Source organism: Bidens hawaiensis, unplaced genomic scaffold (genome assembly GCF_021521415.1).
Source record: "Bidens hawaiensis isolate Kalapana, Puna unplaced genomic scaffold, B.hawaiensis_p1.1 tig00002922_1, whole genome shotgun sequence".
NCBI lineage: Eukaryota > Viridiplantae > Streptophyta > Magnoliopsida > Asterales > Asteraceae > Bidens > Bidens hawaiensis.
In genome coordinates, this window is record NW_027491156.1 from 462025 (window position 1) to 487300 (window position 25276).

The 25276-nt window shown below is 34.7% G+C and overlaps 5 protein-coding genes across 5 annotated transcripts; 2 read left to right on the forward strand and 3 right to left on the reverse strand.

Moving 5' to 3' along the window:
- The first annotated feature begins 1038 nt into the window (after window positions 1-1038).
- LOC143621625 (transcription factor HHO2-like) lies at window positions 1039-2522 on the forward strand. The gene is made up of 5 exons (XM_077092986.1): window positions 1039-1258; window positions 1335-1594; window positions 1681-1999; window positions 2088-2164; window positions 2290-2522. Exons 1-5 carry the CDS (start codon window positions 1039-1041, stop codon window positions 2503-2505), a joined length of 1092 nt encoding a protein of 363 aa, XP_076949101.1. The 3' UTR covers window positions 2506-2522.
- A 2232-nt stretch (window positions 2523-4754) lies between these two features.
- Window positions 4755-7515, reverse strand: LOC143621592 (uncharacterized). The gene is made up of 7 exons (XM_077092959.1): window positions 7207-7515; window positions 6661-6945; window positions 5905-6574; window positions 5772-5830; window positions 5243-5707; window positions 5128-5166; window positions 4755-5005 (listed from the first exon to the last, which is right to left on the reverse strand). The coding sequence occupies exons 1-7, from the start codon at window positions 7513-7515 to the stop codon at window positions 4823-4825; spliced, it is 2010 nt and encodes a 669-aa protein (XP_076949074.1). The 3' UTR covers window positions 4755-4822.
- A 294-nt stretch (window positions 7516-7809) lies between these two features.
- On the reverse strand, window positions 7810-13163 carry LOC143621593 (uncharacterized). The gene is made up of 12 exons (XM_077092960.1): window positions 12802-13163; window positions 11539-11912; window positions 11374-11453; window positions 11199-11264; window positions 11052-11109; window positions 10897-11018; window positions 10335-10805; window positions 8776-9537; window positions 8427-8690; window positions 8212-8367; window positions 7858-8084; window positions 7810-7813 (listed from the first exon to the last, which is right to left on the reverse strand). The coding sequence occupies exons 1-12, from the start codon at window positions 13161-13163 to the stop codon at window positions 7810-7812; spliced, it is 2946 nt and encodes a 981-aa protein (XP_076949075.1).
- Window positions 13164-15169: 2006 nt separating this feature from the next.
- LOC143621635 (la-related protein 6C-like) lies at window positions 15170-17771 on the forward strand. Its single transcript, XM_077092996.1, has 10 exons — window positions 15170-15508; window positions 15630-15711; window positions 15809-15903; window positions 15971-16042; window positions 16115-16194; window positions 16288-16372; window positions 16448-16495; window positions 16584-16652; window positions 17335-17460; window positions 17556-17771. Exons 1-10 carry the CDS (start codon window positions 15170-15172, stop codon window positions 17769-17771), a joined length of 1212 nt encoding a protein of 403 aa, XP_076949111.1.
- Window positions 17772-21548: 3777 nt separating this feature from the next.
- Window positions 21549-24922, reverse strand: LOC143621594 (uncharacterized). The gene is made up of 8 exons (XM_077092961.1): window positions 24770-24922; window positions 23857-24245; window positions 23484-23538; window positions 23219-23404; window positions 22473-22720; window positions 22308-22398; window positions 22010-22226; window positions 21549-21925 (listed from the first exon to the last, which is right to left on the reverse strand). Exons 1-8 carry the CDS (start codon window positions 24920-24922, stop codon window positions 21714-21716), a joined length of 1551 nt encoding a protein of 516 aa, XP_076949076.1. The 3' UTR covers window positions 21549-21713.
- Between the last annotated feature and the right edge of the window lie 354 nt (window positions 24923-25276).

Genomic DNA, 25276 nt, shown 5'->3' on the forward strand with positions numbered 1-25276 from the left:
ATATACTGCTTGTTAGTTGTTTTTTTATAAATATGAATGATATATTCTTGCATGTTTAAAATCCGAGTTATTTCAATGTTGTTTCAAAATTTCTATTTGTACAATCTCAACGATAATTATAATTACAGAATTTAGAAAATGTTAACAAACATTTTAGTTAACAATAAGAGCGTAACCCCACATGTTATACCCAATATTCATCTTTTACTTTCACATCTTCGCTACATCCACCTCCTTCATTATTCACCTCCAGTACTTAACCTATATTATACCCATCACTTACCATTCACTTTAACATATTAATTTATTATAATAATCCTTGTTAAAATAATCAAATTGTCTAGTTAAATTAACAAGTTCAAGATAATTAAATTGATTAATAAACCTTCTAGGCTACCTCAGTCGGTTATGACAATGAAGATAAGAACTAGGCTTCCTTCGAGAGATTGCCCGTTCGAATCTGAACCACACATAGGCTTTATCTCGCCAGCGTTACGCCAAAGAGTTTCGACTCTTGTGATGGTGTAACTCATGTCCAGTGGCATAAGAGGAGAAGGTTTCTCTGAAGATGCCGGGAAGACCCGGGAACCAGGGGTTACGTCATTCGGAAGAAACACTCTGGGTTTCAAACAGGGTCGGTTGCAAGTTGACCTGAGACCACCCAATCATACCGAAGATAATCATCTTCTAAAAAAGTTAAATTAATTAATATCAAATAAATACATTTATAATATACTTGCAATCCATATTTAGTTCCACTATATTTACATTCTTTTTATACTAGAAAACTACATCATTTGCATACACAAACCCATTAAACCTATTTAACACGATAAAATCAATCATGTCATTAATATCCCAAACACCAACTCGTTTAACTTTATATATCCCTAAAATACTTACAAATTACCAAATTAAACACCCCAGGCTTTATGAGAGTCTTCTATTTCACTCTATTCCCATAAATCAACAGTATACACATATATATACATCTCTTTCTCTCCTCACAATCCATTTTCATCATCAAACTCAACACCGATGGGGAGCTTGAACCCGCCTCCTGAGCTGACTTTGGACATCAAACCAACTTTCATCCCCAACACAATTACACAATTTCTACGACAACTTGCCACTATCACCACCCTACCCGACAAGATTCTCAAACTCGACGATTTCGTTACCCGATTACAAACCGAAATGCAAAAGATTGATGCCTTCAAACGTGAACTCCCACTTTGCATGCTTCTGATTAACGATGGTCCGTTTGTTTCCATAATTTTCTCTTTAATATATATGTTTCTATGCTCACCGAAATGCGTACGTTTGTTTTCCAGCGATTGTTGCATTGAAAGAGGAATCAATGGTGTTCAAGAAGACATCAAATTGTGAGCCGGTGCTTGAAGAGTTCATACCGATTAAAAAGAGTTTTGATGAAGATGAACAAGTGGATATGATGATTAAAGAAAGTGGTGGTGCTGGAGATAAGAAGAATTGGTTGAGCTCTACACAGCTTTGGAATGCTAATGATGATAACCCGAACAATGATCAAATCGCAAACATGAAACCGAATTCAACACACCAAACAACCAACAAGGTATAAACTTGTACTTGATCAAATTCAAGCAAGCAAATGTTTATTGATTTATATGTTTGATGATTAATAATTTAATATCTTTTCAGAGAGTTGTCGAAGAAGATGATCATCATGTTATGATTAATGACTCGTATGAAGCGCTTGTCCCGTTTAGAGGACGTTACGGGCTCTCTCTTATTACCCCTGGAAACAAGAAGCCTGTTAGGGGAAGCATTTTGCTTACCAAAGCTAGTCATGACACCAAATTCGTTCCTTTTTCGCAAACTGATCGATTAAATTCACCAACCGGTGTGACTCATGGTCCGCTACCTCAGCAACAAACGTCTAGGAAACAGAGAAGATGTTGGTCTACCGAGTTGCATAAACGGTTTGTTAACGCGCTGCAGGAACTTGGAGGCTCACAAGGTTAGTTAGCCCGTGATAAGTTAATATTAAGCATCCTGATTAAGCATCCTGACTTTAATTAAATTTTGTGGTTTTATATCTTTTGTAGTTGCCACGCCTAAACAAATTAGGGAGCTTATGCAAGTTGATGGTCTTACAAATGATGAAGTGAAAAGCCATCTGCAAGTGAGTTTTAAACTTTCAACCTTTAAAGGTTTCAACTTTTTAAACATATGTTTATATAATAAAGTTGTGCAAATTAAGGTGAACTTGCTGAATATTAAACATATATATTTTTTTTATAATTGTAGAAATACAGACTTCATACAAGAAGACTTCCATCTTCTAATACATCATTTTCAAATCAATGTTTGGACTCCTCAAAACATGGAATTTCTCACTCGGGTTCGCCTGATGGGCCGCTCGTTATTGGCACCGCCACTGGTGGAACTTCCACCACTGACGGTGACAGCATGGATGATGGAGACGACTCGAAATCTGAGAATTACTGCTGGAAAGGTGTATAAATCTTGATTTTTTCGGAAAATAATTTAATTGATATAGGTGAGGTTATATATAAAATAGACAAGGTGAAGAAAATAACTTATACATAAAGACTGATGAAATTTTGCAGGATTAGTTTCCTTTTTTTAAGTTTCATATTAATGTTGTTAGTATTTTCTTGGATTCTTTGTCCAAGTGAGCTTCATGTGAAGCACATCTGTAATTGAGATGAGGAACATGATGATTGAGGTATGCATTATTTTGGGCATATTATTCCCTTGTTTGGTATCTTTATGAAATCTTGGATCTTTTTGCCCTTTGGATTTACTTTATCTACCAATTTCTTTCCTTTGGGATCATAAAAAGGTTCCTTTTTGTGGGTTGAAATTTCATTATGCATTGGTAATTTTATTCTGAAGCAAGTTTCACTCTCAAGGGTATTTTCTGTTACCTTTACATGAGATATACCTTTGTTTTTTCATGTATGTATATTATCATATATGCGTACGTGCATGTATTACGCGCCACCAAGTACGTAACCAATTTAAAGTAGACAACTATGAGAATTACATACACACATGTATACCATTTGTGTTTCTTCTCGTTATAAGTATATGTACAGTTTTTACCATTCTCTACTAAAAGTTGATTTTGTATAGATTACACTAATATATGTATTTATAGACAATGTGAGGTTTGCTCACCGGGTAGAGGTATACATCTTCTAAAGAAGAGATCGAGATTCAAACATGGGCCGTCAAATGAATAATTTAGAATTATCAGGGCCGTCTCCGAGAATTTTGGCCAAAGGCGAATAAAAATTTGGGTCTTATGTTAAGAAAAGATTTTTTTTTCATAAAATACATATAGTTAATATTAAAAAAATTTGGGCCTATTGGGACGTGTGGATGGGCCGTCAACCATCCCGTCATGTGAATTATTGATGTGAAGTGAAATAGGATTAACATTTTAGATTTGAAAAAAAAAAAACATTATGCCAAACACAAAGTCACAAACCACAAATCAGCTCTATTTTCTGTTTGGCTAAAAAACCCTGTAGTAAATTCAACCTTCAATTTGTTATACTTTTCAAGATGCCTTTTTAACTACCACTCAACAAATAAAAAATAATCATTTAAGTTTGTCAAAATCAAATAGTGTTTTGACGATATTTTTCTAAATAATTATATATAGAAAAAAAGAGTAAGCATAAATTTTATTTGCCGACAATATTATTTAATGTCTTATGTTTTCTTTCTTTAAAAAAAAGAACAAAACGCACCGTCCAATTCCTAGGTGGTACCGCAAAAATACGATGATGATTCAATAATTTATGACAAATAATAAATTAAATACGTAGTTAGTATTAAAATACAATTTAAATAAAAAGAACAACCTTATCTCTACGTCCTGATCGGGGAATCTATGCCTTCATAATCAGAAAATATATATTTTCAAAGATTTGATGAATGCAAGAATCTTTGAAGTTGTATAATTCAAACCAATAAATAAGCTATCTTTGACTTATTTGTCTTTTGGACTTTTGGTTTTTTTTCTATCTTGATTAATCAAGTCAAACAAACTGAAATGATTATTAAGTTTTTATTTTACTTTTGTTTTTCAGTTTTGGTGATAATAATTTTGATGTTTATTTTTTTCCCTAGGCACAGATTCAAGCCACTTTTGATTAGCCCAATTGTTCTATAAACTTATAATCTAGTTCAAATTGTCGAATTATGATCATTTTCTGAAAAATTATGATTTACAAGTCACAATAGTTTTTGAAGTGTTTAGATACATAAGAGTTCATAGTTCTAAGATTTAATAAACTAAAATAGTTATTGTTTATTGTATTTTGAGTTATTGCTTTGCTTGTATTTTTATATTTTATTTACAATTTTTTCCATTAAAATAAATAAAATGACGTAGCAGTTTTCACACATCTAGAAAGTAGAGCCACGCCTTCATGTGTGTTTACGTGTGGAGTCTGTGTGGAAATGATATGACGCTAATGTTACGATTTTCACAAGTGTTAGCAATATTTTTTTGACGACATGTTCTAAATTTTGGACACAATAAGTAGTTGAATTCACTTATGCCTTATTAATCGTTTCTCTTGATGACCTTTATAATACATTTACTGATTAATAGTCTTTAATCAAAAGTTCCAACATCGATCAAACATAGCACAATGTTACGGTGCGTATTAAGTGCATCTAGTCTAAAATAGTCTTGCATCTTTTAATAAATTAGAACATGCAAGCGACACTCAAATCTCAACGAAAAAAGTTAACCTTACAATTTAAATATCATATAAAAACATGACAAACAATTGCATGATTACAAACAGTCAATACTCTTCGGGTTTGCAAATAAATGTTCTCTGCATATTAACTTAGGTTTGTTGGAGCAACGAAGAAGGCAGTTTAACATGGGTGGGGGTTCATTGGATACAGACTGATACATCTTCCTCACCATTATGTGACTGTCTAGAATCATCACCTCCAACAATTTTCTACAGCTCTGAAAAACCAAAATTTAATCATTAATGATAAGCTAATTGCCAGTTATACCCTTTTGAAATGCAAACAATTTTAGGAATGTAAAATTAATGGTTTATCCAGCAATTATTATACACTTCATACCTGAGGATTTAGCACATTCATTTGGCTTAAAAGGTTCGCCTGCAACAACAAAATAACAAGTTAAAATGTAATTATATCATATTTCAATAATTAATATTTAAGAAAGCAGAAATACCTCCAATATTCCAGGATTTTGCATGACGATACCAAGCACACGGCGTACAAGTCCCTTGTAAACAATCTTGTTGATGGTACCATCTCCATTTATCCAAGGCAATATTGGCTTATATGAACTAGAAGAACCATCCAGCCTAAATTCACAATTTTCCTCGTGTGGGCCCGTTAAGGTTTCAATTTCATTGTTTGTGTGAGCTTCACCCATAGGTTGAGGAACCTCTTCCAGGTTGTTCAGGATTGTTACTCTGTGTTGCACCTCATCAGTACTTGTATGCACCTCAGCGAGGTCTGTGGAAGCTTCTTCCATTAATTTCTTGTTTTTATTTTTATGGTTTTGTTGCTGCAACTTTAGTGGCTCACCATCCTTGAGATGAAGGTCATGTTGGTGAGATGGCATTGAAGTCAACATGTACTTTGATCGGTACATAGAATCAACAACATGAACAGAATTGTACGCGTTAACCTGCACTCAACAATCGATAGAATTCAGTGATAAACCATAAATTGTGTAACTATATAAAGCAAACCTTTAAAGCACGCCCAAATGCCTCGAGCACCTCCACAACAAGTTCTGCCATCTTTTCCTCTAAAAGTATTTGCAATATAATTAGATTCATATGTATGCAATACAATTAAAAATAATGTAAATAATTAGCATACCCTCCACATGAATAATATGGGAGATTTCTTCAATGCTTAAACCTTGGTCACCAGAGTTTTGGATGGCTGAATAAACAGTTTTGAACAGATTGGGAGATACTTCTTGTGCACAAGATACCAGGTGACTTGCATAGTAAGTCATAGCTTCCCATGTTGACTCATATGCACCGTTTGACTTTGAGACTCCTTCCATATGTTCAGATGGCAGTGTGTTGTACTCCAAATTGGAAACAGATGATGTGATGTCATCAACTCTTGAAATCAAACCACGGCTTATGGATAACTGAATACCTGGGAAACCTTTCTCTTTACGGGAAGTTAATTCGCTGTCTAATAATTTCGGCTTTTTAGTTATTTCAACACTGCAATTTTCATTATCGTCAGATTTGCGCTTCTTTAATTCCTCAATTTCTCCAATGCCTTCGTGAGGCAAACACGGAAACATTGATATTTTACCTGTACACATCAGCACACACAGTTGGAGGACATCTCCACACTGCAGGTCATCAGATAAATCCACTCCATTGCCTAATAAATCATTTTCTCTTTCGTGAAGCCACCTAGACATTTGTACAACTCTTTTTCCGGTGTTAACAGGAAATGGAGATGAAGAAATATTATGTAAAAACTGCTGGGAGAGTACAAAGTGGCCAATGTCACTACCCCTCACCTGTCAACACAATAAAGAGTAACGAATGAGCAAAAAAGACAAATAGTTATCAGGCATACTCTAAAAGAAAATAGAAATCTTGTTACCATAAAGTTTTTGTCTTTGAGGTAGTTAAAGGCAGTAAAAAGATCATGCTCTGAGTATCGGCGCAATGTTTCTGCTAGAAAATTTGAGACCTCTGGAGCTTTTGCAGTGCTAAGAAATATCAGCTTAAAAAGCTCAATTGCATTAGAAACTGCTAATGATTTGTATGCTTGTGTACCAAAATCTTTTACTTTATTCATAAGCTTAATATAGCTTTTAGGAAGTCGACTCTTTCGACTGTGTGCTTGTCTTTTCTCACCATCCTTTAATTCATCGGTATCCAATTCCTAAAGCACGGGCAAAAAAAGAAAGTTTATGATACACAAAAATGATATATGCCTAATGGTATCCGATATGCAGGCAGCTTAGCATTCAACCATAACAAGTAGCATGCTTTACAAAAGTCAACCTGGTCAAAGTTACCAACACATCAACTACCACCTCATCATACGAAAATCGAAACTTTTTGACAGGTGGTTGCCTTAACTCAAAATTCTTGAAGCTATGATACCTTTTTATAGGTGAAAAAATCAAATAAAGTAGGATACCTCTATATGCAACTTGGAGGTATATCTGGCACTTTTAGTGGGCTCCACTTTAGCAGCCTGCTTGTATTTTAGAACCTCGTCGAGGGCCATCTGTATATCTTTGTTATTAAAATCGTCCCATCGTTCTTCACTATTAAAATCATTTGTATGATCAATAGGATGATGCCCCTTAACAATCACATTTCTGCCATTAGCACCAAGTGATTTGTTATTGGAAGCATCTAGATGCATTGCATATCTGACACTAAGCATGTTACAGAGTCTCATTAAAGCTTTTCTCAACTGCTTGTTTCCATTGAGAATGCTCATTCTTCTTCTGCATGTATCAGGAGGTCCGGGTAGATTTGGAAGTGAAGACCACTCTACACGGTGAAATTTTGCTCCAAGAGCAACACGGTGTTTTACATATTCAACAACCAATATCCTGAAAAAGATCACGAATAAAAACTTTTGTTACATATTTGAGTCAGACAGACTATTTATTACGTTAACAAACAAAATAAGTACCTATCTTTGTCTTCTGTCCACGCAAACCGTTTCTGGCGTGAAGGCTTTAGCTTTGACAAGACACAGTCATGCATAGCAGAATAAGAATAACCATTCTCATCTTCGTTGATCAACATATTTGCTTCATCGATTTCATCGATCAACCTGTGTGAAGAACTTTGTTCTTTTGTGGCATTGTTTGCACTTTTGGCTTGTTTCAGTCTGCGTGAGTCTTCATCAAGTGAATTTTCATTATTTAGTGGTGATCTTCGTTTGGAAGACTTATTTATTGTACAAGAAAATGGAGCATCCTTTAGAGCTGGGAACTCATGCTCTTTGGCTCTTGCTGCTACCTTTAATTTATTCCTTTTATCATAAAATACACGGATCACCTGCAATGGGAGCACTAATCAACTTACAAAAACATCAAAAGTGCTACCTTATGTTATTAACAAAAAGCTCATAAGCACAAATCAGGTCATAAATCAACTACATAGCAACTACCAAGTAAAAACAAACCTGCTCCAAGGTCAAATTAAGACTCTCTGCGATCTTCTCACACTTTCTGAAGGATATATTTTTACTCACGTCTTCGTTTGCTACAAGTTTTAATAGCTCATCCCGCTGATGAGCTGTCATAACTCGGACTGAGGTCCAAGAACGGACATGATATACCTGATGAAACCAAGCTTCAGAATATACAGATGAAAAATAGCAAATGATTATCAACAGACCTCTTTGACAGTAGATCCAGGGAAGGCATGCAAAGCAGCAGTTGGATCAGAAGCAGCATAGCAATGCTCCAAGGTGTTCCAATATTCATCAACACTTTTCTTGCTTGAGAGAACAAAATCATGCCTGGCCTGAGGCCGGAGATCAGAAGCATTTATGCCTTTATATATCCCCACAGGTTCCTCAATGTAAGGCTTCAGTTCAAATGAATGTCTAAGAGTAGTGTGTGGGCCCACAGGAATGTCACCACCAATCAATCGTATCAACTGAAAAAACATCCAAAATAATAGAAGAACTAGTAGTAATCCAAACTAAACTTGCCCAACTGAATTTGAGAGTAACTAATAATACCTTGAGGCGTCTTAAAATATCAACAAGATATGAAAGACGTCCAGTTGCTCGGGTATCCATAAGACACCTGTACTCGTGTACAGGAAGATCAGAAAGGCGTAAACCTTTCTTGCATTTCTCAACCACAGACTTGAGTTGTAAATTGGAGCCTGCAACCTGCAAGAACAACTTAAGTGGCATAGCCTTAATGGCTGCATCCAACTCAAACAATTTACAGCTGCTATGTGGGTTCTTCTGTTCATGTCCATCTTTTATAGCATCATCCCAACCGGATAAGCCAGTGAGATGACCCCAAAAAAACACATGAAGCAACTTTGCACGAACCATTTTTGCCAATACAAAACCGTTCTTTTTCATTGCTTCATAGTATTCAGATTGAGTATCTATTCTCAAACTTGTATTAATTCTCTCCACGTCGTTTAACACAGGGATTGATTTGTTGCTTTTGCCGGTCTTTAGTTTTGAATAAGCTTGGGTACGTATTTGTTTTTCAAATAATCTTATTCTGTCATGAACTCGATCTGATAGGTCTGCTGCTTCATATACAGATGGGTGTAAAACTACATCAATTGAATGTTTTCGAACAATATTTGTAAGAGAAGGGATTGCAAAAGAAATGCATTTGCAATGTCCATCTTGTTGAAGCTTGTTTAAGCTACGTTCTAGAGTCTTCCTGTCCATTCTAGTCGACTGCTTCTTTTCAAGATTTTCAATACTTTCCAGCAGCCTTTGTAGCTCGGGTTTTATAAGGAGTTTTTCTTCCTGCAGCAACAAATTTTGCACAAACTCTCTAAAATCAGTAACGGTTTTCAAAATTACAAACTTTAGAAAGTGTACACTAAATTGTAAGATCAAGAAGTCAACAGAAAATGGATTGAATTGCGTTCTTAAACTGTTTTTCAATAATAGCACCTCGGAGCCCCTATTATGCACAGAAAGTACTACTATCTAATCTCTAAACAAAAAAGACTATACTCACTAGGAGGCAAAATTAATTACTTGAATATCCATATAAGGGGATGTCCAATGTATGTGCTGTAAAAAGAGCATCTTTTTACACCATTTCACTCCAATGTATACATAAAATACTTACACAACTTTTTAACATTAACTAATTTATGTAATTACTTGAATATCCATACAAGGGGATGTCCAATGTATGTGCTGTAAAAAGAGCATCTTTTTACACCATTTCACTCCAATGTATACATCAAATACTTACACAACTTTTTAGCATCAACTAATTTATGTAATTACTTGAATATCCAGGCAAGGGGATGTCCAATGTATGTGCTGTAAAAAGAGCATCTTTTTACACCATTTCACTCCAATGTATACATCAAATACTTACACAACTTCTTAACATTAATGAATTTATGTAAACATCAAATAATTTAGTGCAAAGAGAAAACCATAGAAACTGCAAGAACCACATAAGCACTTGCACATGCACGTGCTTATGCATCGGTTTTGTATTAAACACGCCCCTATAAGTATATGCACACACACACACACATATATATATAATGTGTATTTTCGTGTGTATACAGAATACAGACCTGTAGTTTTTCAAGTATTCGCTGCTCCCTTAGTGATTTAACTGTATTCAAACCAATACAAGGATAGGTTGTATAAGAGCGGCGCCTTCGGGGTGCTGGTGAACCAGATGGAGATCTCTCTAAGGAAACAGGATTCAATGAGGGCTTTACAGTTACAATTTGAGGTTCTGCATCAGGAAATACATCAGTTGCCTCAGCATTACCCTGTTCTTCACTGACCTCAGCATTCATGTTGGAGGCCTGATAATCTGCATCTTGGATGGTGTGAGTTAGCATCAGCTGTCCAGCTTGGGCATAAGTCGGAGGTTTCTCAGTATAAGGAACTCCAGCATTATAGTTCCCACAAGTCCAAACTCGGTTGACTACACCTCTTTTAAGGGCTTCTGAATTTAGATGCATCCTGAATCTTTTCTTCATATGCTGAAAACGATTATCGTATCCTTTGCTGTCAATGCCAAGCCTTTTACACACCTGCTTACAGCAATGAATATACAAAAAGTTGGAAAAATCATTGCTCTCCAAAACTAATAGAAAGAAGCTATACCCAATAAAGATAACACACCTCGTTATAAGTCAACCCTTTGGAACCTTCAGCATCAATCATATCATAAATTTGTTGCTCAATAGGAAGCTCAAGAAGCTGTTCAGTAATTTGCCCTCTTTTTACTCGTTTAACCTGTTGTTCTGTAACAAGACCATCATTTCCACCTCCATGACCTTTGGGCATAAAATTTTCAGGAGAAAACTTCTTTAGCAGCCGTACGCACGTAACTTCCTGAAACGCGGACAAAATATATATGACCGAGGCGACAACTTAAAACTATGGCATAATTCATAGATGTGGGACAAATACTATAGTTAGACTACCTTATTGTTCACTTTAGCAGTAAATTCCTCGACTATACTAGCATATTGCAGCTTGTTCAAGAACTAAGAACATTTGAGCAATGAAGTTAAGTCAGTGAGGAAGAACTTAACAGAAAAACAAATGCAGGGATATGGCCATATGGATATGTTAAACTCTAATATACTAGCTTACATTTCTCCAAGCTCTATGTGCAGGTTTATTGTTGCAGTAACCTAACTCCCTTTTAATATCTGAAGCCACGAGAACCTTCAAAATATAAAAGCAAAATTAACTTAACAATTAGCATCTAATTAATTATGAAGCCAAGTAAAACACTATCAGCTGAAATGTCAATAGTAACCTTGCGATCGGCCTTTTCTAGTCTATCACATATAGCTGTAAAAGCAGGTCCATAGTTGTTTACGCGTTCTTCAGAAACATCCGTTCCTGTACCAACTTCTTCAGCTGCATTGTCATTATCAGTGACACCTTTGGTAATTTCAAGTCTTTGTAAGTGACCCAAATGCTTTGCATAACAGTATAAATAGAGCATATTGGTGTTCACTATTGAACCATTTGTATACTCTTCATTGCCAGCTTCTTTCTTCCTTATTATTGTTGACTGCCTCACAATTAACCCGCGCGTTTCAAGAGTCTTTAGTATATAAAAAATGTCGTTGCTTTTTTTGTCAAGTTCCTTGGTAAGGTCATTTTGGGTAACTCCATCTGTTCTGCAATATACAGCAAATCAATAACATTTATGTATTTTTCATTTAGGCTTATCATATTACGCAGATTTATCATGTGGTGGCGTTGATAGCCGGAAGACAAGGGTACATGCACCAATCAGCCGGTGTCCCGATGGTTGAGTGTTATGTGCCTTATGTCCAAGGCTTGATGCAAAACTACTATCGAGCCGGGGGTCTCACCGAAAGCAGCCTCTCTACTCCTATAGGGGTAGAGGTAAGGCTGTCTACATCTTACCCTCCTCAGACGCTACGATAGCTTTGCTATTGGTGGAATATACTAAGTACGATGATGATGATGATGATATTACGCAGATTCACAAATCAAACAAAATTTTGCACAAATTGTGTGCATTAAGATATCCACTGTGGTAATAAATAGGGGTGTACATTAAACCCGAAAAACCGATCCAAAAACAAACAAGAAAACGAAAAGACCAAACCAAACCGAAAACTGACAATTTGACATTATTTTTATTATTATTTATTATTTTTTTTTTTGCAAACTTTGAACTTACAGTTCTGTTTTGGTTTTGCATGCAACAAAAGTCAAAAAAACCAAACGTAACAGAATGTATAGATGTTTTTTTTTTTAATTTTAAGTAATATACAGAATTATAACCGAATGTATAGAATTGTAAAAAATATGTAACTCAATATTTTATACCAAATATACAATAATCAATTCGTTATTAATTAAAAAAATATTATTCAGGATTTCAGGCCCAAATTCATTATTTTGAGCCAACTTTTTCCTCGGCCCAAAATGTTCATACTCAAATGCCAAAACGAAAAAACAAAAACCAAACAGTTTCCAAAAATTAAGAAAGCGAAAAAGTTTTGGTTATTTGTTCGGTTTTAGCCGAAAACAAACCTTGCAAGGGCAAGACGCTCAAGAACACGGCGTTGATCCTCCGAAACGCCGGCATCGGAAGCTTCAATGTCGTACATTCCGACAAAGCTATTAAGCATATGCTCCGCCGCAACGATTTTCAAGTCCATAGCCTCAGCATCTTGGAACGATTGAATGCTAGGGTTTTGAGCATCGTACGGAACGCCGTTGCGTTGGAATTGGAGAGTTGGAATATTGAGAAGACTGGACCATAAGGCCTGCTTGAGGTTAGAGGATGAGACATGAGATTTGTTGTTGATTTTGGACCAGAGACGAGTTAGGGTTAGTCCTTTAGCTGCTTGTGTGCATATTTCATCCAGTGCTCCGTGGATGATGGATTCCATTGGTAGTTAACGGTAGATGGCCGTTAGGGAATTTGGGGGGTTTTGGAGGGAATGAATTCGAGAGGTAGGTTTAGGGTTCGAATCCGCAGCAAGCAATTCTGATTATTGAGTGGTGTTCGGTTTGGTATTTATATTTTCTTTTCTTTTTTCTAAACAAATACTATATTTGACTAATACCTAACAATCTCAAATATTCGCAAAACTTTATATTAATATGATTTTTTTTTTTCATTAGGTGTTATCAACCAGAATCGATTAAAAATGTAACATAATTGAAATCTAAGTTATATGGTTGAAAAAATATGAAACGAAATCAATTGACTTAAATTCTTTTCAGCATCGTCACTATCACCACATCGCTGTTATACTATGTGATGAAAAGTTTAACCAAATGATTGAAGGATTCACCTCCTCGCAACCATCACTACCATCGTATTGTCGTCACGGTCACTACCACATTGCAACCTTTTTAGTATGTTTATAAACCAAACATGGTTACTTTTTGTCACGCCTCAAACCCAAGGTAAGACGATCGGTTTAATTTTCACAAAACATTTTTTTCTTATATGACAGAAGTCTTAAAGTCCATGAAACCAAAAGTAAAATCCATGTATATCAAAAAGTACACGTTGCCAAGAGTACCACATACCTATCAAAATTCCTTGTCAACTTTGAAATGGGGATCTTATATTTCTTTAAATACACACTAAAACAAGTCAAATTTTACTAGTAAGTTCCAAGTCAATTATTTTCAAACATAGCTAATATATGTGGCTAATTAGAAATCTTTAGCTATGGCTTGAGTTTAACATATTCCTAGTGACCAATCTAAATCTCATGGAAATGAACCATACTTGATGTTAGCATGAAGCTAAAGATAGATCTAAAGAACAGTCATATAATATCCTACTTTAAATTCGGAAACAAACACTTATGGGAAATGTACTCGCTCATAGGATATTCTATCTCAAACTTCCTAGCTAACCAATACACACTTAAAAACATGTAACTCACACAACACATTAACAAAGTTAAATAGATTAAGTGACATAATCAACATAGGTTAAACGCAAAATAATTTCTTCTTAAACTTCATGTATTTTTAACTTAAACTGGTTAACCTTTTTTATTTAAGTTAATCCAAACACAACATTATATATATATTAAAAGGGAACTTGTAGTTATCACACAAAAAGTTACTATTCGTAATATCAACCTCTTATATTTTATACGCGTTGGAAGAGCTTTCAAATGGGTAGTTATAAATTCATTATATAAATATTAAAATGCAAAAATTGTGGAGTTTTATTCTCAACTTAGGCCACCAAAGTTTCTTTGTTTAATGTTTTGGCCTCAAAACTTATACAATATGGCAACTTAAGCCCCTATAGTTCCTTTCTTTAAAACTTTTCTTATGTTAAGCTTATATCTAACTTCTAGTATCTCGTAATTATACATCGGTACCAGTATCAGTACCAACACTATCGAATCATTACCGATATATATTATTTTGGTTTTCAATTGATATAAAACATCCGCCGACATCTTTTTAGCATATCACAACTTTATTTTTTATTTTTTTTGTCTCTTTCTATTGCTATATCTAGTGCTGTTACCGCGTTTTCGTCCTAACGCGCGGGATAATTTTAATAGTATTTATTAAATAGGTAGAGTTAAAATATAAAATTCAAAAGAAATGGGTGGTAAATGTTTTGCAGACAAATTCTTTTCATGCATACCACCAGATTCTTACTTTGGGCGCCAAAAATGGATCCAATGTCAAATTACAGTTACCCCAAATTCATGCCAACTTCTTCGCGCCAACACAACTTCACCCTGCAAACACATTTTCACGTTTCTTGCTCCTAAACAAACAATCAAATTCAAGATTCATAATTTCATAACACCCACTTATTCATCATTCATTAGATTAGTTTTTCACTTCTGAAAAACAAAAACAAAAACAAAAAAAACCCTTAAAAAATCATATAAAAAACAAACCAACAATGGCACAGGCACACCCGGAACAACAATTACAGGAGACAACAAAGAGGGATGAAAAGAGGGAAGTTTCAAGCCCGACGCCTTTTAAATTCAACGCGCAAGCACCTGAATTTGTGCCCAGTTCGCCTAGTACCCAATCGCCCGTGTCGGGTTACTTTTACCCGTATTTTAGTTATATGGGTATGGGTGGGAATGATGGGAGTGGATCAGGGGATTGGATTTATGCTGGTGTTGGTGATCAAGATCAGCAAATGCATGTTTTTACGAACCCGAGTTTTTTGCACACCAACTGTTCGAAGAATGTCCTGACTCAAGATCTTCAGCAGAAAATCGTCAAACAGGTCCCTTTTGCTTGTTTTTGTTTGAGTGAGTTTGATTTATCTGATATTGTGATTGTTTTTTTTTTTTTTGAATTATGTAAGTTTTTTAATATGTAATACGGTTTTCGTTTGTAACCGATAGGTGGAATATCAGTTCAGTGGCCTGAGCCTGCTTGCGAACGAGTCGTTGGTGAAACACATCAGCAAGGATCCAGAAGGCTATGGTAATTACTCATGAGTCATGTCACATTAGACATTTACAGTTAACATCATCAATGTGTTTTTTTAATAATTTCGATATGAATTCTCGTAATGTTACAGTTCCTATATCTGTTATTGCATCCATGAAGAAAATCAAAGCCTGCATCACTAACAATAATCTGCTCGCCCAAGCGCTTCGTTCCTCTTCAAAATTGGTTAGTTATTTGACCCGCCAAGTTTCCAATAATTTATTTTTACTGTTTATAATTTAATCATATGTAGGTTGTAAGCAATGATGGGAAAAAAGTTAGGCGTAAGCACCCGTTCATAGATAAAGATAAAGGAGAATTGCAGGTAGTTTGAATACTTGTTGGATGCTTGTTAGTTTTCATAACTGTAATTTGTTTCGTTTAATTATTAACGCAGTCCCGCACTGTTGTTGGTGAAAATCTTCCTGAAGATCACTCTCATCAAAATCTTGAGAACATATTTAGTGTGGTTGGATGGTAAAGTTTCAAACTTTTTACATTTTTTGGCATCTTGAAATGATTCAAGCAGTGGTTAACTTTGTAAAGTTTCATTACCCTCATATTGGCCAGTGTTAAAGCCATTCGTATATGTCATCCACAACCCCCGGAACCAAATTCATTGCATGCAAAAGGGGGTTATGTTTTTAGTAATAAGGTATGTAGTTGATGTTTTGTTCTTTGGTTCGTGAGTTATGTTGTTCAATTTTTGTTTCATGGTTTTGTTTTGTAGCTACATGCTCTTGTGGAGTATGAAGCTGCTGAAATAGCAGAGAAAGCGGTATGATTTTGTGGTTTTTGAATTATCTGAATTGAAGTTTCGGTTTTGTTTCATCCATTTTCTTGAATATCTTGATGGCATCATGAAGGTTGAGAAGTTAAACGATGAAAGAAACTGGAGAAAAGGTTTTCGTGTTAGGTTGCTGATTCGTCGTTCAGTATGTAACTTTTTTTACTTAAACTGGGTCCAATAAAAAAACTTAACGAGTCAATTGGGTTCGCACAAAGTATGTATTTAATGCATATAAGAGTATAACCTCTTGTTTTATTAAAATATAAAATATTATTTTATTCACAATAAGGGTTGTGAGTGAATAAGCCGATCCTGGGCGAGCTGAGTCAGGTTCAGCTTGTAAATGATCAAGACAGCTTGTTTAATTTTCAGAATATTAAGTTTTGTATTTTTTACACATTGATATATATATAAACAAAATAATATCTTTAACATACAGATATATATGTTTGAATTTGAGTTACAGTTTATATATAGTACAGATGGTGTATATAAAAGTATAATATATGTTTGAATTTGGGTTACAGTTTACATATAGTAAAAATTTTCTTTTAACTTAAACGAATCAACGAGCCAGCTAACCTTGACTTGGGCTCAACTCAGTTACAAATCAGCCGATATCGAGTGAGCTTTTTTCAAGCAAGTCTCGAGCTTTTCCGATAGCTCACAATTAACGCATTAATTATCAATAAAAAGGGCAAAAGGGCTGACCCATCTCTACTGAAAAAGGCCCGTTTCAACCCAAATCGTTGAGTCTGTCATCTCCATGAATTATTATAATCGACTCTTTTAAACGATTATGCAACTTTTATAATTCAAACATCCAGCCAAAATCAGTTCTAAAGACAAGGAAGTCGGACTTTGATGGACTTCTTGACGAGGATGACAACTTTGACTGGGAAGAGTCTTCTCAGCCCAATAGTGGGACTTCAGAACCAGCTACTGACAATAACGTGAGCCCATAATATCCCACACATCTTAAATGACAAAAGTTTTGATTTCTTGTAAAAATAAAAATGACTATAGTTACTAAATTTTGAGCCGGCAGATTCAGGAAAATTCAAAGAAAGGATGGGCCCGCGGTAGTGGTAAATCAAAGTCACGCACCCCGACCCACGTCACTTGTGGGCTTCTTTCACCGAGCAGCTCGGCCCATTTGGACGCATCACCAACGAGACAGAGCCCTAAAGGCCCAAGAATGCCAGATGGGACAAGGGGTTTTACAATGGGAAGAGGGAAGCCTATTCTAACAGGCATACCTTAAGGTTTTTGTTATAGTATTATACGCTAGTGTTCATTTTCATTTTTTATTTTCTGTTGTAATAATTTAACATGAAGGTTCTTTTGCCAACATGGGTTCATAAAGTTCAACTCAGTGAATAATGTTATGTTGAGAATGTGTCTTTATAAAGATCCTGCTACCCACACATGTGCAGCAGCTTAAATATTGTTAACCATTTAAATTAATGGAAGCAAAATTTGACAAGTTTTTGACGCAAAACAAACTTGATTCACCCGACACATTATCTCAACATTATGAACAATGCAAATTGAAAATACAAATGGAATCTCAATAACAGTACTAACTGTATAGAAATTGAAATTCATGATAATGAGAAGTAAATGCTCTAATAATAGTCGGGATACGGGTTAGAAGAGTATGATATTGTTCGTGATTGGTTGGCTTGTCGAAGAGCGTAATCCATTGCTCCTGTGATAAACACAGTTACAAACTCGTATGCAAACCTCATTAACAGCAAACATATTTCAAGTTTCTGAAGCATACTCGCGCGATCTTTTCTTATAGCATCATCATCCAATAATATCTTTCACAAACAAAAATAGATAGTTGTGAATGTGTGTGTAAGTTAACAATCATCAACTATAAGGATATACTTAATATGACTTTTGGAGCTCATGAAGGGGCATAGGCATGGTCATATAGATATGCATATATCTATATCTAAATGAACACCCATATTAATCAGTTTATGGATAGACCGTGGGACATTCAAACATGAAATGTTATGATAATTGTGAGAAACAGACAAATACCAAGATATTAGATATTCCTCTCACATGTTTTTGGAAAAACAAGTACAAAAAATAATATATTAAATTATTATTGTATTTACAATTGTGTTTAATTGCCTCTCTCACATATTAAACAATATTTTTTAATATTTGATATAAATTTAATCATGGATATTTATTATTTAATTATAGATAGTTATTATATCATTAATCAAATGAACACGTATTTATTCACCTATGTAATATATATATATATATATATATATATATATATATATTTTAAAGACAAACTTTTTTATTAGTAAGCAAATATATAATATTACATTATGCAATCCGTGTAATACACGAGATTATAACTTGTATATATAAATTATTGGACTTAATCCTTGTCGGGTTGGGTTTAAACACTTTAGTTTAGTTTGTATCATTGTTAACAGCTAACTGATTCCAATGCAATTCAGTGTTTATCATACCTAGCGTGTGTCTTTATTTGAATAATTATGAAGTATAAATAGCGTGTGTCTCTATTATTTGAATTCGGATCTTAAAATCTTCTATTATTTGTTTTAAAATTAAAGTATAAATAGGGTTAAATGTTATTTAGTTTTCAGTTTTTGATTAAGTTTGATATTATAAGAACATTGTTCTTTGAGCCTTTGGTTCGTTTATTCATCTTTGATTATCATAAAGTGTCTCGAGCCATTGATCGCTTCCAAAACTGTATCAAAAATTCTAATAAGTTGGTACAGAAGAAGAAAAGGCGAACTCGAAAATATAGATACAAGTGAGTTTATCAACCACTAGACCAAGGGAAATGGTTATGCTAGATTATGGTTTCCAACTTTTTAATAAATGTAATATTTCGAAATAGACATTTCACTCAACTTTCATATATACAATAATAGTAAGTAGTTTTTTTTTTTTTTTCGCAAGTGTCGGTGAGTCACGTGACATCAGTACCTACATGTGGGTCCGTCCTAGCTGAGACATAGTTATCAGTTCATTCCAAACTATCAGGTGAATGCATGTTGGAATTAATATGTGACTATCTATCTGGTGTTACTTAATTTGATAGAAACAAAACTTGATAAGTTTGTGACAGAAAACGAATTTAATTGATTCGGTCACCTGATAAAACACTTGTGGTAGAACTTGCAGAAGAAACCATTGTTGCCATAATTTGTGGTGCATAGTTGTTTGTTCCAAATCAAGTGTGCTGCTATGTTATGAGTTTTGTAAAAAGAAGAAAGATCGAACAATTTGCAGATACTTGCCATCAAGATTAGACATGGCGTAAAAATAGAAAGATACAAACTTGTATATTATTCACTATATCTCAACATTTGCACAATGACAGCTATATTGAACACAATGCAAAAACTGAAAACATAAATCGAATCTCGATACTCAATAGTGGTACTAATTACCGTCTAGAAACTGAAATGCGCGCATGATAATGAGAAGTAAATTAATGCTCTAATAATAGTTGGGATAAGGATTAGAGAAGTATAATATTGATTGTGATTGGTTGGCTTGATGAAGAGCATAATCCAGTGCTTCCCTGATGAACACTGTTATAAACTCGTATGCAAACCTCAGCAACCGCAAACATATCTCCACTTTCCGAAGCATACTCGATCTTTTCACGGCATATATACTAATATTCATGCATATGATCATATATTTGTGTGTAGGGAAATGCTCAAACAAAAATGATATTTATATGGCTTTTGGAAGTCATGAATGGACATAGGCATATGGATTTACATGCATATCTGTCTCTCTCTCTCTCTCTCTCTCTATATATATACACTAATACGCGCGCACACATATATATACATACACACATTCAGAAACGAACTCTTACTATAATTGCGGAAATCAGACAAAGAGCATCCAGATATTCCCCTCATTATTATGTTTTTAATAAACAAGTAATGCCAAAAAGAATCATATTAGGTGTTCCTATTAATACTTGTTAATTTTATTTTTCGTTATAAACATCATTAATTTTCTTATAAAACTATAACATGAGATTCGTGTGATATTTATTATTACAAAAATTATTCAAATTTCAAATTAGAGTTCATTAGGAAAAAGAAAAATATTACATACTAGTATATTATCATACCTCCTAACTTCAAAATTTCAGAAATTTTAATTTCTAGTTAGGAAATCTTAAGACGCAACTCGTTTCTATTGATTTTCAGATACATACGATTTTACTAAGTCGCTGTCAACTTCTCTTTAGCTTAAAAGAGACGTAATTGAAGAAAATATTCATCTTTAATAATCGATAATCATTATCATTAAATAATACTCATCTAAAATATCTAAAATAGTTTGATATTAGGTACTTGCTATGTGAGATATCTTAACAATAAGATAAGATTGTGTAACTAATTATCATTCAATTTAAATATTTTTCTCTCTTAAAACCAGGTTTGAAAACTAAATGTTTATGCAGCATAAAACCTTAAATAGATCTCTAAACCTTTATGGAATAAAAAACTAGTAGCAAACACAATATTGTGTAGACATTATAGACAGGACATCTTATAAACAAACCACCACATTTCTTATTCATGTCTAGTTTCTTACTACCCTGTTTATTTTATAAAACTTTTGCCGTTAAAAAAAGTGTATATACATATAGAAAACATCTTGTAAACAAACATCCATATCGCTTATTCATGTTTCCAATTAAACTTTTGAGAGTACCATTAAAATATTTTAATATTGAAATCTATCTAATCGCTATTCACAGAAATATCCAGACCCTTCTCGTGAATTTACGAAACTTACATTCATTATTTGTAAAAGCAGAAAGAATAACAAATAATGTCTATGGCTAACCAATCCAACCCAACCCAACCCAACCCAACCCAACCCAACCCAATACAAATCTTAACTCACCCATTTTCAACTGACAAAACAAACAAAGCTTTTAAACATAAAAAGAATAAAATAAAAACTGAGCGTAAGCAACTAGTGACAAACAGTTCAACATTCAGAAGTGTATGCAGCTTACAAATCAAACTGGAAGTACGATTTTAAAAGGTATCATCTTTTTAAAGTTACTGGCAGGAGTACAGATTCATGTGTAAAAATCAGATTTGCAATCCCAAACTATTATCATAAACTAAGTACAGTACAAGAAATTTTAAATAACCTAAACAGCAGGCATTGAAGTAGTTAGAATGACATACGCCAAGAAATGTAAGCCATCCTGGATTTTACCCACAGCAGTCGTCCGATTAGCATGTAGATCCTCAGAATATGAGTTGACTTTATCTTGAATTGACTTTTCAGATACAATTTCAGAGGAATCAGCAGTAGCAGATTTGATTGCTGCTGCATAAGCTTCTGCTACATCTGATATGCCTGTTTTAGTCGATTAAAATTAGAATTATTTATATCTTGCAGCAATAATAACAATAGAGAAAATATAAAGGAAAATATTTACACCTGTCACAAAACTGATGGCAACTGCCTCGAGATATCCAGTCATCGATTGTGTTTTCAACCTCATTGTTTTAGCTTTTTCAACAGAATCCTCGGGCCATTCAATATTTGCAATATCCTCATCATCATCAGCACTTTGGGCTTTGTTTGCATTGTGTATAACTGATTTCCCAAGGCTCAGAAGTTGAGAAACTGCAATGCAGCACATTTCTGAAAGTCTCTGCACACAGATAACAACAATTAATTGCTTTTCATGACTACATGATGTAAAATAATGTTTTTCTTTGAAGTAAAAGTTTACATGTATGCCCTCAGAGTGAAGAGAATCTAGTCTGCCACTAGTTCTTTGAACAATATCACTTGGAGACAGTCCCGTTAAGGCATTTGCAAAGCTGCAAGATATCATTTAAACCATTGTGATACTATTACTTTAACACGACAAAAGAAGATGAAAAGACTGTTTTACCCTGCAGCCATTTCTGCAGCTTTGCTCACACTTGAACTGTGAAAACTCTTGATCTCATCATGAGTGCTATCATTAATGGTCTTTCCCTTTTCTGATTCTTGTTTGTTTTCATCAGTTACAGTGTCCATCATCAGCATTTGTTGGACCTCTTTAAGCTTTACATCATATGTGAATTTTTCTTCTGTTGACAGCTTTGCTTTTCTTCTATTAAATAGCAGTGCGTAATGGTTTGATAACGCTTCGAGCTCCTACAAGTCATATTATAACACATGCTTCGGTTTGAACTTTGAGAAAATAATAAGTATGCTTTAACATGATCAAATTCTATAAAAAAAAAATCGCCCTGCTTGCGGTGCGCGCATATAATGTATATATGTGTGAACCCTCGGGTGGGCAAAAGTAAAATTGCACTAATTTTAACGTTATTTTACTAATCTCGTGAAAATAACGTTAAAAGTGGCAGAAGGTTAATCAGGCATCATGTGGTGGCGTTGATAGCCGAAAGACAATGGTACATGCACCAATCAGCCGGTGTCCCGATGATTGAGTGCTATGTGCCTTATGTCCAAGGCTTGATGCAAAACTACTATCGAGCCGGGGGTCTCATCGGAAGCAGCCTCTCTATCCCTATGGGGTAGGGGTAAGGCTGTCTACATCTTACCCTCCTCAGACCCTACCATAGCTTGGCTATTGGTGGGATATACTGAGTACGATGATGATGATGAAATTCTATAAAAAAAATATACCTCCAGCTGTTCTGGACCTCCATAGATGTAGAAGCATCTGTCAAAAGTGACCTCTTCTGTCTCATGTCCAGTTTCTACACCATTTTTGTCAACTTCCATGCCTGATTCTATGATTAAAAGATCCACAGTTTCTTTTCCAACATACTCAAGCACTTCAATGCCCTTAGCAGTAAAAGCTCTTCCAGTCTATTGAATCAATTCATTATTTTAATTATAAAATATATAATTATTTTGAAGGAAATAAAAACAAGGATTTTGTGCTAACCTCTAGAACAGAACCTGCTGCAGGTAAACCACCTTGTTGTATAGAATTCTCTAGCCTGAAGAAACAAATATAAGTAAACGGATTGAAATTTGAATTACCACCGTTGATCAAGATATTTTTAATACTTTCTTATAAGATACTTTCTTATAAGTGATTATCCAAAAAAATGTAGACCGATACAATTGATGCTATTTAACTAATACTATATACCAAGAATTCTAATACGACGACACTACCCTAATAACATAATACCATAATAATGTTGTCTAATGATCAAACAACAGCATATGTACATAGTCATGATCAAGAACCATGGTCCATAATGTAGGCAAAGATGAAAATTTGATGGCAATATATTGACTATTTGACTTACTTTTGAACAAAATCAGAACCGCCTTTCCACGCATTACCCAATGCCTGCCAGGCTCCAGAAGCAAAATTCTCCACAGAAGTGTCAATAGCCTTTATACCCTGTACCAAAAAACTTGTTACTTTTGCAATTAAATGCATATAAAAGAATTTATTTAAATTTATTAAATGATGATATAGAACATTATAACTTGCCTGGCCAAGGAATGTGTCCTTGCTGGCTTTCTCGAGTTTTTCCAGAGCAGCCTTCCGCTTCTTATCATCTTCATCTTCAGTTTCCTCGTCTTTATCAGAAGAAGCTTCTGAATGATCCTCCTTAGAAGATTCTGAAGCTTCAAACTCCTTCTGCAAGTCAGAGATACTATTTGCAGCTGTCTTAGCAACCTCAGCAGCCTGTAAACACAAACAATCGCAGTCTCAATTAAGATCCAATGCACAACTTCATCAACATGAAATCATTGGCAATAAAAAAGTTCTCAAATTGATTAGATTTCATTTCACTATTTCAGCTTCAAGTTCACGAATCGAGCCAGGATGGGTTCTAGCTCGAGATCGAAATTACACGAAGCAGCTCAGCTAGGCTTGAGCTCGATTTTGAAGCTAAACAAGCCTAAAATCGAGCCGAGCTTGGGTCGAGTTTGGCTCGGATACTGTACCATGAACCAGTTCAGTTCAAGTTGTTTCATATCAAGTTTTTTTAGCTAGTTTTATCGAGACCAAGCTTCGAGCTTTTTGTAACAGCCATGAATGAAACCCTAGGTTTGAGACTATAGTTCATCCAAAACAAAACCCTAATTTCAGAACCACACTGTTGATAATGCAATAGAAAAGGAAGTAAACCTAATAATAATAATAATAATAATAATAGAGTAATTGTTTTGCAATTGAGAGAGACAGAGCATTATTATTAATATTACATTGCGAGAGATCTCTTCGGCAGCTTTCTGAAGATCGGAGAGAACAGATAACGGAGAGAAGCTCCACCCCCATCCACCGCCGGTGTTGGTGTCTTGCTTCGCCGTTAGTTTATCTTTGAGTGGTTGTGTGTCGTCATCGATGTTGGGTTCCATGTTTTTTTTAAATAATCGAAGTTTTATATAATTTACTAAACGATTACAATAAAGTGGCAGGCAAACGGGCAACAAGCTGCGCCGCAACCCCCTTTTGAACAGCAAAGCCAATCCTGCTAAAAACGAAGTTTTGAGACCTAGAAGCTGAAGAGGTTCCGTGTACGACGCGCTGAACCCTACTCAAAAATTTCACAGCCTCTGGAGCCAGAAAACCAAATGTATCAAAGGCAAATGGTAGAAAGACATGTTGATTATCTAAACAAGCTTTCTCGTGTTTAACAACTTTGCCCGATTCAGCCTTCAACGCAGCCTGACCCACAACAAACCCACGGTCCCTGAGCCCAACAAAAGGAG